Source organism: Neolamprologus brichardi, chromosome 8 (assembly GCF_056152115.1).
Source record: "Neolamprologus brichardi isolate AB-2024 chromosome 8, ASM5615211v1, whole genome shotgun sequence".
Classification (NCBI taxonomy): domain Eukaryota; kingdom Metazoa; phylum Chordata; class Actinopteri; order Cichliformes; family Cichlidae; genus Neolamprologus; species Neolamprologus brichardi.
Window position 1 is genome coordinate 17,754,279 of NC_142111.1, and position 16,009 is coordinate 17,770,287.

At 40.0% G+C, this 16,009-nt stretch overlaps 1 protein-coding gene across 2 annotated transcripts in view; it reads left to right on the forward strand.

The window, feature by feature from the left end:
- The window catches only part of dock1 (dedicator of cytokinesis 1), a 199,883-nt gene that overhangs the window by 23,909 nt on the left and 159,965 nt on the right, over positions 1-16,009 (forward strand). Inside the window, exons 2-13 of one of the 2 annotated variants that reach the window (XM_006791049.2) lie at positions 863-946; positions 1,266-1,306; positions 1,443-1,498; positions 2,286-2,382; positions 5,127-5,275; positions 5,877-6,012; positions 8,137-8,294; positions 8,605-8,686; positions 9,189-9,324; positions 10,393-10,465; positions 12,898-13,037; positions 14,430-14,555. In XM_006791049.2, coding sequence (XP_006791112.2) covers positions 863-946; positions 1,266-1,306; positions 1,443-1,498; positions 2,286-2,382; positions 5,127-5,275; positions 5,877-6,012; positions 8,137-8,294; positions 8,605-8,686; positions 9,189-9,324; positions 10,393-10,465; positions 12,898-13,037; positions 14,430-14,555 — 1,278 coding nt within the window. The remainder of the gene's footprint in view (positions 1-862; positions 947-1,265; positions 1,307-1,442; positions 1,499-2,285; positions 2,383-5,126; positions 5,276-5,876; positions 6,013-8,136; positions 8,295-8,604; positions 8,687-9,188; positions 9,325-10,392; positions 10,466-12,897; positions 13,038-14,429; positions 14,556-16,009) is intronic. The other variant, XM_006791051.2, reaches the window with a different exon arrangement.

The window sequence follows — 16,009 nt, forward strand, 5'->3', positions numbered from 1 at the left end:
GGGTATAAAATAGACATTAGATAGGAAGATTTACTTTTGCCAAGCTGATGTTATTTTGTTGCCCTACAACATATGTTTTCTGTTTTCTTGGAACCACTGGAGACTTCAGTAGATTTGTTGGAAATTTCAAAGGATCTGTGATTTGCTTTTTGATCTGCGTGTTAAAACGTCTACATTCGCTCTCTTGGTCTTTTAACATTTTTTTCTTTAAAGTTGCATCATACAAATCATTTCAAACTTTGGTGGTTACTTTTTTAATCATTACACATAACTGAATAATAACCGGTAGAACCCAACACAACGTTTCCTGTTATAAATTCATGTGATTTGACAGGTTATGTTTGTCATTTTTCAGACAATTCTGAGAGCACTGTATATTTTTCTTAACATATAAATCATCTTCTTGTTGTTTGAGAGCAGTTTAAAAAAAAAAAAAAAAAAAAAAAAAAAAAAAAATATATATATATATATATATATATATATATATATATATATATATATATATATATATATATATATATATATATATATATATATATATATATATATATATATATATATATATATATATCAGGAACACCATAAAGTTACTGTCATCATTTTTGTTTTGGCATTATCCATATTTATTGGTTTGTTTTCAGTAGGTGGGAAAAAAATGTGTTGATATTACAGCGTTGAAGGTGCCAGGCCCAAGCATCACTGTTAGACTGTGTGGGTGGACATCCAGTATATGTGTGATGCCTCTACTACACATTGCAGTGGCACACAATTAGCGCCACAAGGGAGCCAAACACTTTATTGCCTTTTTCCTCCTGCTGTAATATCTCCTCCTCTTATATTGTCTTCTCTCGTCCTTCTCCAGCAATCTATAACTACGATGCCCGGGGAGAGGAGGAGCTGTCACTGCAGATCGGAGACACGGTGCACATACTTGAGACATATGAAGGTGAGAACAGGCTTACTGATGCCACGTTTAATCGGAGCTGACACGACAACATTGGACATCGGCTTTTCTGTCAAGTTTTTGTACATTTCTAAGAATCAATTGTGTGATAATGATATTTAGTTGCTGTAAAGGCAGGCGATAGCAATCCCAGACCCATGAGTTGGTCTGATGTTTTGCATTGTGGAAGAACTGTTATTTCCTTCTTTAGTGTCATCCTTTATTTAAACAAAAGAATGTTTAGTGGAGCAAACTGTGATTTGTTTTAGGAGGGTTTTTTTTCACCTTGTGTAACATGGTTTGTGACTGTTCTCCTTATTAGACTGGTACAGAGGCTATAGGCTGAGGAGAAAATCCAAAAAGGTGAGCAAAAAACTACATTTTAAACACTTAAATTTGCTACTTACACATTTGAACTTTACAACTTCAGTTTTTCAGTTCTTCAAATGCTCTTTCGGCTTTTACACTTACGTCTCTTTTCGATCTCTTTCTCTTCCAGGGCATATTTCCCGCTTGCTACATACACCTGAAAGAGGCCACGGTCGAGGGCAGCGGGTCAGTACTGCTAAGTCAAATTTCTGAATGCTTCTTTATTATATTATATTTATCAGGAGCAACAAACGGTGCTAAAGACGGCACCAGAGATCAAACAGGAAGCAAGTGTATAACAAGTTTTTTAGTGATAGATCTGCTGAGAAAATTGGGGACTAGATAAAGTGCAAGTTGTTTGTAGACACCCTCGGAGGTTGTTTCAGTGGAAAGGTCTGCGCCTGATGTGATGTGACATGTGTGTTCGCTTTGGCGCAACTTGTGGCACTGTTTTTGTTTTGGTCTGTCTTCTTTGATTTCACCAGCACGACACAAAGATGAAACCCAAACTTCAGAATCTTTGAATTAAATTGAGAATCTTTAGGCGCTGATATTTTTTAATAGTTGGATTTTACTGATATAATATAAGGATATATGTGATGATTACGCTCGACGCTGAAAACTCTTTTCTTCTCACACAACTTGTCCGTTCATGAATCTTATACCTATGTTATACTTTGTGCGTCCTTGACTATTTAATGGTCTACTTTGGTCCAAGTGATGACGTGACCGTGTGGATTTATCCACCTATTACAGCTGCTACAATACAGCTAACTGTGCGCGTGTCTTCCAAGAGAACTCCAAGCAGAATGGAGTAATATAACAAGAATACCTACTTGTCCATGCTATCTGCAGCTCTCTTTGTGTGTAAGGGAGTATAATCCTGGCCTTAATGTGGAGAGGAAAGGGCAGACAGGACACAATCACTGTAAAAAAATAAATAAATAAATAAAATCATTCTTTGTCACTGCAGGCAAAAGGAGACAGTCATTCCCACTGAGCTGCCCTTGGTTCAAGAGGTTACCACAACACTGCGGGAGTGGGCTACAATATGGAGGGACTTATATGTGGTAAGCCAACCTTTGCTCCTCCAGTGGAAACACACACACATGGGTAATGGATAATGGATAATGTGCATTATTTTATGGTTTGCCTTTTTTTGTTTATTTCTATTTCACCAATTGTTTTTTGTCATATTTTCATGTTCATTGGTAAATACTATTTGGAGGATTTCCTCTAAAATACAAAAAAACTATTATTTTATGCTGACTCAGTGGCTTTAACAGATTTTTGCTTGTAACCAGCTTACCTGGACTCACTTGTATCTATAGAAATAAAAGAAAATGGGTAAGAGAAAAACATAAAAGTAAAAATGGAAAAATGGAGCCACTGTGCCGTCACCTATTGGTTAGCAAAGCCCTGTTATGAAGCCATAAATGCAGCAGTTTGCTTTGTACCAATAAATCCCCAGCCACACAGACCTAGAGACCAGTAGGTGACCCCCTGTCAAGCACACTAAGAAAAAAAAGTGTATTTCCCAAACACCAACCCCCTAGCAAATTGCACTTAGAATTTTGTCATTTAGCAGTCGCCGTAGGTCACAAGAACTTTGTGTGGTTGCCAGGGGAACATTCAGCAGTCTCTGGGCCGGTGTGACTAGGGCTTAATCTTGCTATTTTAAAACTGGACATGACGACTGAAGTGTGCATTTAACTGAAAAATTGAGGGATGCTGAGTGCTCAGATGCTAGCAACTTACCACATGGTGAAACATTAAATGTTATCGTGTTCCTAGGCACTAGTGAGGGCTATAACTTATAGGGTGAAGTGATGTTGTATATCCAACATGAATCTAAACCGATTCAGTCCATAAACTAATCTTGAAACTGTTTACTAGGGCGATAGACAGGGCAGGGCTATCCTTCCACAGACTTCTATAAAATCTGTGTTGTTTTACAACAGGGGTGTCCAACCTTTTTTCACTGAGGGCCACATACATAAAAATATAGGAGGGGCTGGGCCACTTACAGAAATTAGGTATATAACCTTAACTTTAGTGTATTAAAGTTAGAAAAATCACTTAAAAGTGGTCGAATATGTTATATTGTTGAATATAATTAAAGACAAAACTGCCTTCATCACAGCTTTCCATAAATGGATCTTTATTGATTTATTCGGAAAAGGCTACGGTAGCTCATTCTCAGAACAGCAGCCTCAGATTTCTTCTTAGACAGAAGATTTACAGCACAGAGAAAAAACAATAAAGGGGAAAATGGGACGGGTACATTTCAAGTTTGTTATTTAAGTTATTGGGCCTAACAGACTGAACTGGACTTAATAACAGGAGTGCATATAATTTTAGTAACTTATTCTGGTGAGTATCAGCTGCGCTGGGTATGTAAATCGGGACATCCAGCTGCGGTGCTGATCGCCACTCGTGCCAAAAATCCAGACAAATGTCACTTGATCAAGGAGCAAATCTGCATCAGATGAGATCAGCTGACTTTGCGTGTGTGTACTCTGTGTGTTAACAAGAAAAGCACATATAAGAAAGTGGTGCGCAAAAGCAGGGTAGTGACAGAATTGATGCGCGTTATTGATATTTGAAGCATGTGTACCTGCACATTAACACACGGGTACTGTGGAATATAATTTTTACTCGCCTAAAGCGCTCGTGCTCTCGTCCACTCCCCGCAAAAAAATAGCAGCTGTGCGGTGTCTGTGGCATCAGTGCTCTCATCGCATGCGATGGAGTAAAAATCAAAAGCACAGCTTTATCAGACAGTTGCAGTTTAATGTTGGCTGACGAGTCTTCAACAACTGGATTTCTGGACATGCTGACGTTGTTGAAGTCCTGCACTTTTTCCGGGCACATTATTTCGGTGACTTTAACGAGGCCGTGTTTTATGAGGTCTCCATCTGAAAAAGGCTTGCCATGTCTTGCGATGAGTTGGACGACCTCATAGCTGGCTATTGTAGCCTTTTCCTGGACCGTTTGAGCACGAAAAAGATACTGTTGCTGACCCCGCAGGAGAGCTACCCTTTGCTTTAATTTCTGTTCTCGCTCAGCATCAGTGTAGGATGCATAGGCCTGATGTTGAGTTTCATAATGACGTGGTACATTATACTCTTTCATAACTGCCACAGTTTCAGTGCAGATCAAACAAACACACTTCCCCTTGAATTCTTTGAAGAAATATTCACTCTCCCACCGTGTCTGAAATTTTCTGCATTCACTTTCTACCTTTCGCTTCTTTGGTTCTGCCATGTTTAGTAACTTGGGCTACATTTCTTCTGTGATTGTCCTTTTTGGTGGAGCAACTGCCTTGATCAACAGTACCTCCCCCTGGTGTTAAAACTAGGAAGTGCAATACACTTAAGCAAAAGTTGAAGTGCGGGCCATATTCGATTCTATTTATAAAATTACTTGCGGGCCAATTAAAAATGGGGCGGAGTTTGGACACCCCTGTTTTACAACCATGGGAGTCGCCCTCTAGTGGTCATTACATTTGCTTCACTTTTTATGCCTGGAAGCTACATCCATCTTATATATACACAGTCTTTACATGACTTCTTTAATAAATAAAAGTTACATTTAAACTAAAATAAATATATCAAAAGTTTAGAGACACACTTTCAACAAACATTGCAGATACACAAAAAAGGTTTTTATTAAGTCATCATCTTCCCTGCCCTGGCTGGTGCTTATCACCACATTATAGCCAAAAACTGAGGTGCAAGTTTCTACTAGAGTACCTTTTTTTCTTAGCTTTTCCTAATGTGTCTAAGCTGTACATTGTTGTTCTGCCTAACAGGGAGACAAGCGTGAGATGTTCAACTGTGTCCGTGACATGATCTACGACCTCATCGAATGGCGTTCACAGATTCTGTCCGGCACCCTCCCACAGGACGAGCTGAGTGAGCTCAAACAGAAAGTCACCTCCAAGATAGACTATGGCAACAAGTGAGTCTTCAGCTGTGAGAGTGTTTTATATTTCCTTCTCTCCCTATGGCTTATATCCCTTTTTCCGGATAGATTTGAGGATAAAACAAGTCTTGTTGGAAGAGGTCAGCAGTGTCAGTCAATAGAAAATGACAGGTCATCACTTAGCTTGAGAACAAACTGATGGGGTTTAGCTTCAGCAAACTGCACTGTATTCCATCATGAAATGACAGCTCTTGCACTATCTGCAGTGGGCCTCGAAAATACGTTGGAAATGAAAATCGTGAAGCTCTTTTCTGCTCCTGTGATGAAATTTTGAACCTTTGGCCAGGAAGAGAAATGAATTTTCCCTCAGAAGCAAGTAGTGATCAGCTGATGAAATGCAGCACTGAGTATATGTAGACATATACTGTTGTTTTTTCTGGCTCCCCTGCATAGCAGAAAGATAGGTTTAGAAAGAAAACAGTGGAGCTGAGGTTATGAATATGAGGTAGAATTTGGGCAGGAAATAAGGTGACAGGAGTACATGTTTATAAATAAAATGTGTTGTTTCCTTTCTGACAAGTGCACACTGTCTTGGTGGGTCTGAGCGCTTGTTAACTCTACCCTCTATTTATGCAAGGTACCTGGATCTTGATCTGGTGGTCAGAGACAAAGATGGAAACATACTGGACCCAGAGCTCACCAGCACCATCAGCCTGTTCAGGGCACACGAGGCAGCTTCCAAACAAATTGAGGACCGGATCCAAGAGGAGAAGGTAAACAGACAAACTCAGTAGAGAGAAAAACTGAATATATTACTGTTATTTGCTTGTTGGAAAGACATTTGATTTGCAAGTTTTTTCGATTCTGAAATTTACTGTTGCCAACTTTGTGACTTTTCATAAACCCAGCAGCAGCTATATAACAAATATCTAGCAAATATAACAAATCCAGGGAGTTTGTTATATATGAAAAAACAACAACACTTTTGTTGGTATGTAGTTTAGCTGTCCCACTTCAGGTATCAGCAGAAATCAAAGCACAGCACCAGACTCTAGTTAAGTCTCATTTAGCAACTCCTAATGATTATTATTGTTCTTGTTCAGCACTACTGAACCTCTAAGGCCCAGAATATTGTATTTGGGACAGCTCTATTATCCAGATACGATATTAAAGCTTAGCAAATGCCCATTAGCGCACAGTGTGAATGAACACAGATCACATCATGATCTTGTTCCTTCTGCGTCATCGAATCTCAGCTGGTCAATCAAGCATTTATAGCTATAACGATTATAGTGTTTGCATTAAAAAAGAAATAAAAACAAGAAGGGTAATCACAGATTTCCACAGTAAGGACATCTGACAAAGTTGTTTGGTTTTCTGTGCAGTTTAGGCACAGCTGTTTCAATCTTTCTTTTTATTACTTACTTTTTTACGTGACTGTAAAAGATAATGAGCTGGTCTTCTGCAATAATATCTGCCAGTCTTCATCCAAAATAATATCTGTAATCTTAGCCACAAAATGGCTAAGATTAATGGTGATGTGACTTTAGCTTCCATGGTACACCCCTTTGGTCCAGTCTCAACTACTAGATAATCTTTACTGATTCAGTTACCAGTAGTTTTTGTGTGCTGTAAATCAGCGGTCCCCAACCCCCAGGCGTGAGTCGTTTGGTACTGGGCCGCGAGAGTTGATGCTCGGGTATGAAATTTATGGTTTTTAGGGTTATTATCGTTAACACGGTTCCCCTGGGTTTTTTCCCGTGTTGAAGTTGTGTGTCTTATTTTGAAAGGAATATTTCAGCATTACCATAGCGACTAGAGAGCATTAAGGAGCAGAGAGGAGGATGTTACTCTCAATGTTGCTGGCGAATTTCAGGAGGACGCTGCTAATAAAGTGACACAATTGCACAGTGAATTTGTGTTTATTATTATATTTACAAAATACCAGTTTGTGTCTTGGTCATATCATTTTATTTTGTTGCATTTATCCGCGACACCTTAAAGACCGGTCTGTGAAAATCCGCTGCTATAGACTGTTCACCGGAAGCGGATGTTTCACTGTATCCAGTACCTCAGTTAATGACAAATTACAGCGACATTCCCTGTGCTTTGTGTTTATTGCTAAAGTGTGTGTGATGATAGCATGATAAAATGCTAAACTAAAGGGGTTAACATGTTAAACACATCAGCCATTGGTATGATAACACTGTCTCTGCCTCTTTTTAACCCATCTGTACTGATGCACTTACTATACAGATTGTTTTACTGTTCCGTTTTCCAAAAAGATGACCTAAACCACTTTGATTCAATCTGCGATGACGTTTTGGCATTTGAACAGCTTTGGATTAAAAGTAGGACAAATGGAGCCAATCCTGGTACACTAAAATGCTTGATTTCTTTAGAAAGTCAGGAGCCGTGCCAGATTCCCAATCTATTTTACTTGGCTTATCAGTGGTGTACCACACCTGAATGTCAGTTTGCAGTATGTAGGGAGTGCCAGCCACTAAGTGCCCTGCAGTTATGTGGTCTCATCGTACGTGACCTTTCCTTTGGAGGTCTTTAATGCATATGGATGGCCAATAAGAAAGTGTCCAGGTCAACACGATGAATATTAATGACGTGACCGCAGCATATTTTTGAAGGAGGCTAGGGAATCGGTTCTTTTACTGTATATGCAGTCCTGGAGATCAAGGAAATGTAAAGGCCTTTTTATTCAATGTGAAAGATATTAGGAGCTTTTTAACTTGTTAGATTTTTTTTCTTTTGTGAAAAAAACAAACCACAGTGGCTAGTCTTAATCCAATGTACAGCTGGCATCAGCACTATTTCTCTCTCAATACACTGCGCACGAACAACGTGTGATACTGCTGATTCCCCTCCGTTTCTCTGTTTCCCAGTCTCAGAAGCAGAATATTGATCTGACGAGGCAAGCAAAGTTCGCTTCCACGCCAGCTTTCGCCCTCTTTGTGACTCTGAAGAACGTGGTGTGTAAGATTGGCGAAGATGCAGAGGTGCTCATGTCGCTTTACGACCCAGTGGAGTCCAAGTTCATCAGGTAAACCCTTTCATTCATCCACGCTCTCACCATATACGCACACATGCTATGTGAGTCCTGCTGCCCAGGGATTTGCTGTTGTTTCAGGATTGTGACAGCAAATTATTGTGTTGAGCTGCTCAGCTGAGGAGTGTTACATATGCCTCCAGCATTAGTCAAGCAGACTAATGTCTGGATTAACATTCAAGGTTCTGTAGCTCTGAAGGAAACTGATGTTAATGCTGTTAATCTCAGTGTCTGAATTCACTGTATTGTTTTTGTTTCACCTGTGAACGTCATGCTCCTCCCCCCTGACGTCTCTCCCTTACAGTGAAAACTACTTGGTAAAATGGTCAAGCTGTGGCCTAGTAAAAGACATCGACCAGCTTCATAATCTGCGGGCAGTCTTCACGGTGAGTGTTTGGATGTGTAAATGCATGTGGTTATAGTGTGCGCACACTCGCCTGTAGTTCACTGTTTATTCAGCCTTGTTATGAAGCACGTGGGAGCCTGTTTGCAGAGCCTGTATTTGTTAAGCTCTCTCAGAAAGAGCCCAGCTTTCTGTATGTATTTACTAAGACCTCTATCTGATGGATGCCCAAGGGCAGAAGGGTCAGTGTGAGCCCACTGGGAGGACTTTCCAAGGTTTGGAAAAATGAATCTGTGGACACAATCACATATGTTGCTGAAGCAATTTGCGGTAAAATGTTTGGCTTTTACGTAAACTCATTTTCACCGCAGAAAGTGCTATTAATCGATCAGATAAAGGCTGCTGTCAGATGGGGCTTTAAATCCAATTGTGTTTTCCAAAGGATTTTCATCCCTGTGTTGTACAATCTGATTGAAACAGCCCGGGATTTGTAGTGACTCTAAGGCGCTTTGTTATAACTTTTTGTTTCCTTTACACCTCTTCAGGACTTGGGTAGCGAAGATCTGAAGAGAGAAAAGATCAGCTTTGTGTGTCAGATTGTAAGAGTTGGACGGATGGAGCTACGAGACAACAACACCAAGAAGCTGACGTCAGGTCTGAGAAGACCCTTTGGAGTGGCAGGTACAGAAGACAGCACGGAGACTTCATGATAATCTATTGTTCTGAAGATCTGCATGGAATAAGCTGCTCTGTTATAGAGCCCCGGCTTTGCTTGAATATCATAATGTGTACCAGTTCTTGTTTTGCATTGTGGTAAAAGTAAGTATTGTGCCTTGCGTGGTTGAGTAAATATATTTGGGTAAAATTGAGAGGTTTCCAGCTAAATGAAAGGGGGGGGGGGAAGTTTTGATTTATTGCCTGTTGGCAAGCTGCCAGGCGTATCGTAAACTAATTAGATTGCCATTTTGCCCACAGTTATCCAACAGAGAAAATTACGCCCCTCTCTCGGTGTCTTTTTTTTCTTTTTCCAGTGCCACTTGAGGGGAAGGTAAATGACAGCCTGATTTATGACGGCCTATCTTTAGACATCATCATTATTGCCGCTGTACACAGCGTGATGGAAAGCTTTTTGAGATTCGCTCTTTTTTTAGGCACAATTATAATGATTTGCTGACTCTCACACAGCTAAGGTGACCTGCTGTAAACTTTGGCGTCAGTGTCATTTTTATGTTTGTGTTATCTTTAGTTGCAACCTAACTGGTCTGTCCAACAGACAGACTTGAGAATGCATTTCCTGTTTCGTCGGCAAGCTCTGCTGTCAGGTTTTTCCGACTCAAATGCCTGAATTCAAACGCGCACACAAAGCAAACTGGGAAAAAATTAATAAATAAATCATGCGTCTTGTTGTAAAGAACGACTCATAATTCTAGCATATGCTATGTCACCTTATGATCTTCCTGTTCACTTCGATGTAACAGCTATTTAAAGAAACTTTATTTCATATTTAATCATTGTTTGTTTTAAGCTTCAAAAAGCTTTCGCACATTGTGACCACTACTCAGATTTTCCCCTCACAGCTCAGCCTCTGACTTAATTAGTGCTCATCAAAGAAAATCCCAACATTGGCTGAGACAGCTTTTACCCCCTGATGTGGCCCACCATGCAGTTTTCTGGATCTCTTTCATAGCCACGCTACACTCTGCAGGCCTTGAGAATGTTTTAACCCCCACCTCTCTCCTTTTCCCACAGTAATGGATGTCACTGACATCATAACAGGCAAAATGGACGACGAGGATAAGCAGCACTTTATCCCATTTCAGCCGTAAGTGCATTGTGCTGAAGCACAAAATAAATCACATTTAACATAGACGTCCTTTAAGTTTTGGATAAACTTGCCAAAAAATAAATAAAAGAAGCAAGATTGGTACATTTTATGGCTTAAAATTTCATCCATTATTTTAGGTATACACTGTATATCAGAAAAGGTAGTGTCGTTTTTCTTTCTACAAGTTTTGTCTCCTTGACACCAGATTAGAAGGGGTTTTAAGACTGTAACACTCCCCTATTCCCCACTGACTCAATTAAGGCAATGTCATTAACTGCTACCATTTTTGTAGGATAGTGTAAAGAGGCAGAGCAACCTTTTTTCTTAACGTGATTTCCTGCATAATTGAAATGCCTCACATTCAGGCAGTTTAGCTTGCTGATCACCTCACTTAATGGGCTTATCTGTGAGCATAAATCATGGAAATTAGAGGTTTTACAAGGAGTTATTTATGTCCAAGTGTGAATATTTGCCATTCAAAAACAGAGCAAGTTTTGAAACAGAAGCTTAATAATGGGTTTTCAAGGAAGCGAAGGAGCCATTTAGAAAATGTGACACAGTGGTGTGATTTGGCTTCTGGCAGCCAAACAGAAATTTAAATATGTTAAATTGACAATAATATTACAGACATTAGATTTAAGACTCAATTGAGTTGTCAGGTTAACAAAATGCATGTGTAAAAAAAAAAAAACAAACAAGCTGTACTGACATGTCAATTCAGTAATAAACGATAGTTGAGTGGCAGGAAAAAAAATGACAGCTCTTGGGAGATAATGAAATTGACGGATATTCTCTGTTTTAGATTAATGATGTTAGCCAGCCAAGTCCCTAATTTAAAGGCATCCTCTTGGGCTCCAGGAAGTTCATATAGTGACTGGCCACTTTATTAGTTACACCTTCCCAGTATCAGTTTAGAAGCCCTTTTGCCTTATTCTTAGTTGCATAGGTTCATCAAGGTGCTGGGAAAACTCAAAATTTGCATGATAGCATTACAGTTTCTGTAGCTTTGTCAGCTACACATCCATGATGCAAATCTCCTGTTCCACCACATACCAGAAGTGCTCAACTGGATTGAGATCTGGTAACCGTGGAGGCCAAGAAGTACAAATAACTTGTTATTTTCAAGTCATTTGAGCTTTGGGGCGTGGCTCGTTGTCTTGTTGGAACAGCCATCAGAAGATGAGTACACTGTGGTCATAAATGGATGGAGACGGTCAGCTACAATACTTGGCTGTGGTGTTTCAGTGGTGCTCAGTTAGCACTAAGGAGCCCAAAGTGTCCCAAGAACTTGAAACTTGGATACAAGGCAAGATGGATCAATGTTTTCATGCTGTTTACACTAAATTCTGACACTGCCCTCTGGGTGTTGCAGCAGAAATTAAGACTCATCAGATCTGGCAGCAGCAACCGTGCTGTGTTCAAAGTCTCTTAAATCATCTTTCTTCCCTGTTCTGATGCTCATATTTCAGGAGGTCGTCTCGACTCGATAGATATTTGTATGAACAACCAGTGGTGTAACTAATCAAGTGGCCACTCAGTTTTGACATTTTGAAGGTTAAAGATAACATAATTTTAGAAATGCAAATTTAAGTCAAAATCTGTCTTTTGGTGGTTGTTGTACAATGTTTGAGTGAATTCGGTGTCTGAATGTGCAAGTGTTTGTTGTTGCTTATTCATCTTCCTTGCTCGGATTGATTTTGGTTTAAGATGGGAGACACTGAAAACAGTGCGAGGGGCAGAGATTCTTTATTGCTTCCTCCGTGCATCACTACAGTCGTCTTCTCCATGCTCATCTCCTTCTGCTTGTTAAGAAGCCTCTACACAGCAGACGCCATCTTTGCCCACAACACACTTTCCTGTGACAGCTGCCACACATGTGGTGCCTCCCAGATCACATCTGCTACTTTTTATGCTCTGTGCATCAGCTGTTTCAATTAATTTGTTGCCCTACGGAGTACAAAACATGTTATACTTGGTACTTATATTTTAGTGTTTTTTCTGATGCTAAGCAGAGTTTGTTTCTGAGATTGGATTTTTTCTAGGGTTTTTTAGGGGGGGGGTTGCATCTTTAAAAATAAAAGGGAAAAAAAACCCAAACTTGGGAATGTCAGCATTCACGCTGATACTGTTGCTCTATGGATACTGACTGGACTTAATTTCCTAAATGATCATTTTTCTTTGTGTTTCTTTCATGACCCATCCTGGCTCGCTGTTAACTGCTAACAAGTGGCTTTGTGTCTGTCATGGTATTCGCATCACTCTTCGGTGTGTCTCTCTTTTCTCTCTGTCTGTCCCTCATCCCACTCCCCTTCTTACAACCATCACTTTATGGCTCTTCCTGCCCCACTCCTCCACCTTCTCCTCTTCCTCCTCCTGTTCCTGCCACCTCTCCTTCTCCGTGGTGTTTGCCTGGTGTGTACGTACTGCAGGCTAGCGTTGGATGACGCCATTCGCCACAAGCAGCTGAACATCTCCCGTTTTTCACCCAGGGTGGCAGGGGAGAATGACTTCCTCCAGACAGTCATCAACAAAGTTATCACCGCCAAAGAGGTCAATCACAAGGGCCAAGGTACAGTGCAACAGTTCTGATAGAGGAACCGAGGCCAAGGAAGAAACTCGCCTCAGTACATCGGGCGTTTGTACACTTTGTACAGGCGATGGAAAAACTGTTTATAAAATTATTATTTCTTTCTTTTATTTTCTTCTTTCATTTGGGTTTCAAATAGTCAAGAATTTTTCTTTTAATTCAAAACATCAGAAAAAAGCCCAGTTTTCTGTCAAATTGTCCTTGCCATCATCACCTCACATGAACCAGGAGAAAAAAAAATCTATTTTATCTTTTGATTAAATCAGACGCTGCTAAAAATCTTTTTTTTTTTTAGTCAGTGCAAGCCTTATTTTTTATTTTAGTTCTTTTTTTGTACAAGGTACTATTAACCCCAACATACTTGCAAGGCAGTAAAACTGTTCCACTTGCTAATGAAAAACACAATTTACTCTTAGCACTCACACCATAAATTACTGCTCACACTATAAATAGTCGGTCTCATCGCCAGGACTACAGTATCCAAGCGATCCAGCTGTTAATTAAGCTGGTGAGACTTTTTTGAAGAATGGCGCTTATCAAGGACTCGACATCTGTGCTGAGAAGAACAACCTTCACCATCTGAGGGATTTGTGCTGCTGAGGAGGGGAAATAACATGACAGTCTCCACGGTGTTGTCACGCCCAATGAAGACTTACTTGGATAAATGTCAGGTCTGCCCTGACCCTCGCTGGGAAGAACAGTGGAGTACTCGCAGCAGCTGTTTCGGTCATGTCCGCATATCAAAAGACTTCCAGCTAACCTAGTGAGGGATTTGTCACTCATAGCAATATGGGGCCCGTAAAGTGTAAGTGAGTAAAGCCTCTAAGGTTCACAAGGACCACTCATTCTTGTGGCCTGTGAACAAGGGCACTACAGACTGCTTTAATTTGATCCATTCAGTCATTTCTTCTTCAAAGCTGTGACTCTGTGGGTCTTTTTTTTCCCCCTAGAGAATATTAAGAGTGAGTGAAGCCACCTTTAAATGTGCTTACAGAGCTGAAACTGGCTTGCCATGCATTTTGGAAAAAGAGCCAAGGATTTCTCCCAACCAGAAGAAAGTCAGAGCAGCTACTGGTATCAGATTGTTTAAAAAAAAAAAAAAAAAGATAAATTAAAAGACTTGGTACAAACAGATCAAACGGTAAAACAATATAGACTATAAATAGTTCAGAGATTTTCTCTCTAATACAATAAAACCGTACTTGTGTTGTAGCTTTTAGTCACAGCATCTTACCACACCCTGAACTTTGAACCAAGCAAAACACACAAAAATGAATCACTTTCCCTAGAGTTGATCCATGCCTCTTTACCTGTCTCCTCATGACATACTGCTTTACTTCATGCCTCACTTCCTTTTCTTGTTTCCATTACCAGGCCTGTGGGTCACTCTGAAGCTGCTTCCTGGAGACATCCATCAGATAAGAAAGGATTTCCCCCACCTTGTGGACCGATCGACAGCCGTGGCTCGCAAGATGGGCTTTCCTGAGATAATTATGCCAGGTTTTAAAAAGCTTCCCCTTTGCCGCCTGCCTCAGAAAGTTCCCTGGCTAAATGGCTGAATGCTTTCAGCGGGGTTCATAACCCTGTTACAGAAAAAAGTCAGGATTCAGTGTAAAATGTAAATAAAAACCGACTGAAATGATTTGAAAATGATTGAATCCCCATATTTAATTGAGAAGCTAGACAATATTTAATAAAAACATTTGGACGAGGGCAGGTGTATGACTGTCTCGCATCACCTCTGATATTCTTTTTGCTAAACACCCTTAAAGGATTTTTAAGACTGGCTACACATTTCATATTAGAGCAACATTCTTCCTTGATATAAGATTCGAAGCGACTCAGTCTGAAGCCTCCTTTGTTGTATTTCTCAGTTTTTCAAATGTTCTCAGTTGGTGACAGGCCCGGACTGCAACCCTGTGTCTCAGACAAGCTGTGATATACTGTGCTTTCTCAGCATGGCGCTTAACTGATCAGGTCTCCAATAAAGCAAAGCGATGCACAATTGTATTCCTTTGCTGCCTGTCAGAATTTACTAATTGTAATATTGATGCGTTGTAGCTGATGGAGTAACCTGAAATTAGGCTCACCGCCATGAAAAAGACACAATGTGGAAGGTGACACGTCCAGCTCCAAAATAGATTTTTCAGCATCAATAGTGCTTTCAAAACTCGTACAAGTGGTGCATTAGTACACCCTCATAGCATCATGTGCACTGATAACATGCTCTCTTCATAGAGAGCCGAGAGGCTTTCATATTTTTATTGGTCAGATCACAAGACAGATTTCCATGTCACCTCAATACATCATAAATGAGCTCTGGCCCAGAGAAGGATCCGGTTCTTCTGCGTCTTCTTGATATGTGATTGTTTGCGTAGTGGAGTTTAAACTTGCATCAGTGGAAGCAAGGAAACGATGTGTTAACTCACAATGGGTTTGCATTTTTAATGCAGTGCTACCTGGGAGATCCCACATCACAACTATTCCAAATTCTTAAGTTGTTGTAGTATTTCCCACAGAGCGGTGGGCCCTTCCCATAATACTCTTTTTATACACAGCGATGCTACTAAATAATTTAATGAATTGTCATTTTTTTCACCCAGCAGGTGTTTTCTTTTAATATTTTCAGTTGTCCCTGTTCAGTTTATAAAAAAGGGGATCGAACTCAAAATGAACATTTATTTAACAGTATTTATTTATAGTAGTAGTATTTATTTTAAAAGAAAATAGTTAAATATGGGGTTTAATTGATTCGCAAATCAGTGATTTTATCCGGTGTCCTACTTTACTGAAAACGGTTGCAGTTCATAAAATATTTGTAATACAGAAAAAACCCAAGACATTATTTATTTAATGGGGCGAAGTCAGCCATACATATAATATCCAGTGTTGCTGTAATATTAATATTATTGAAAAGGATAAACCTGAAGCCCTAAGAAGCGTCGAAGCGTTGG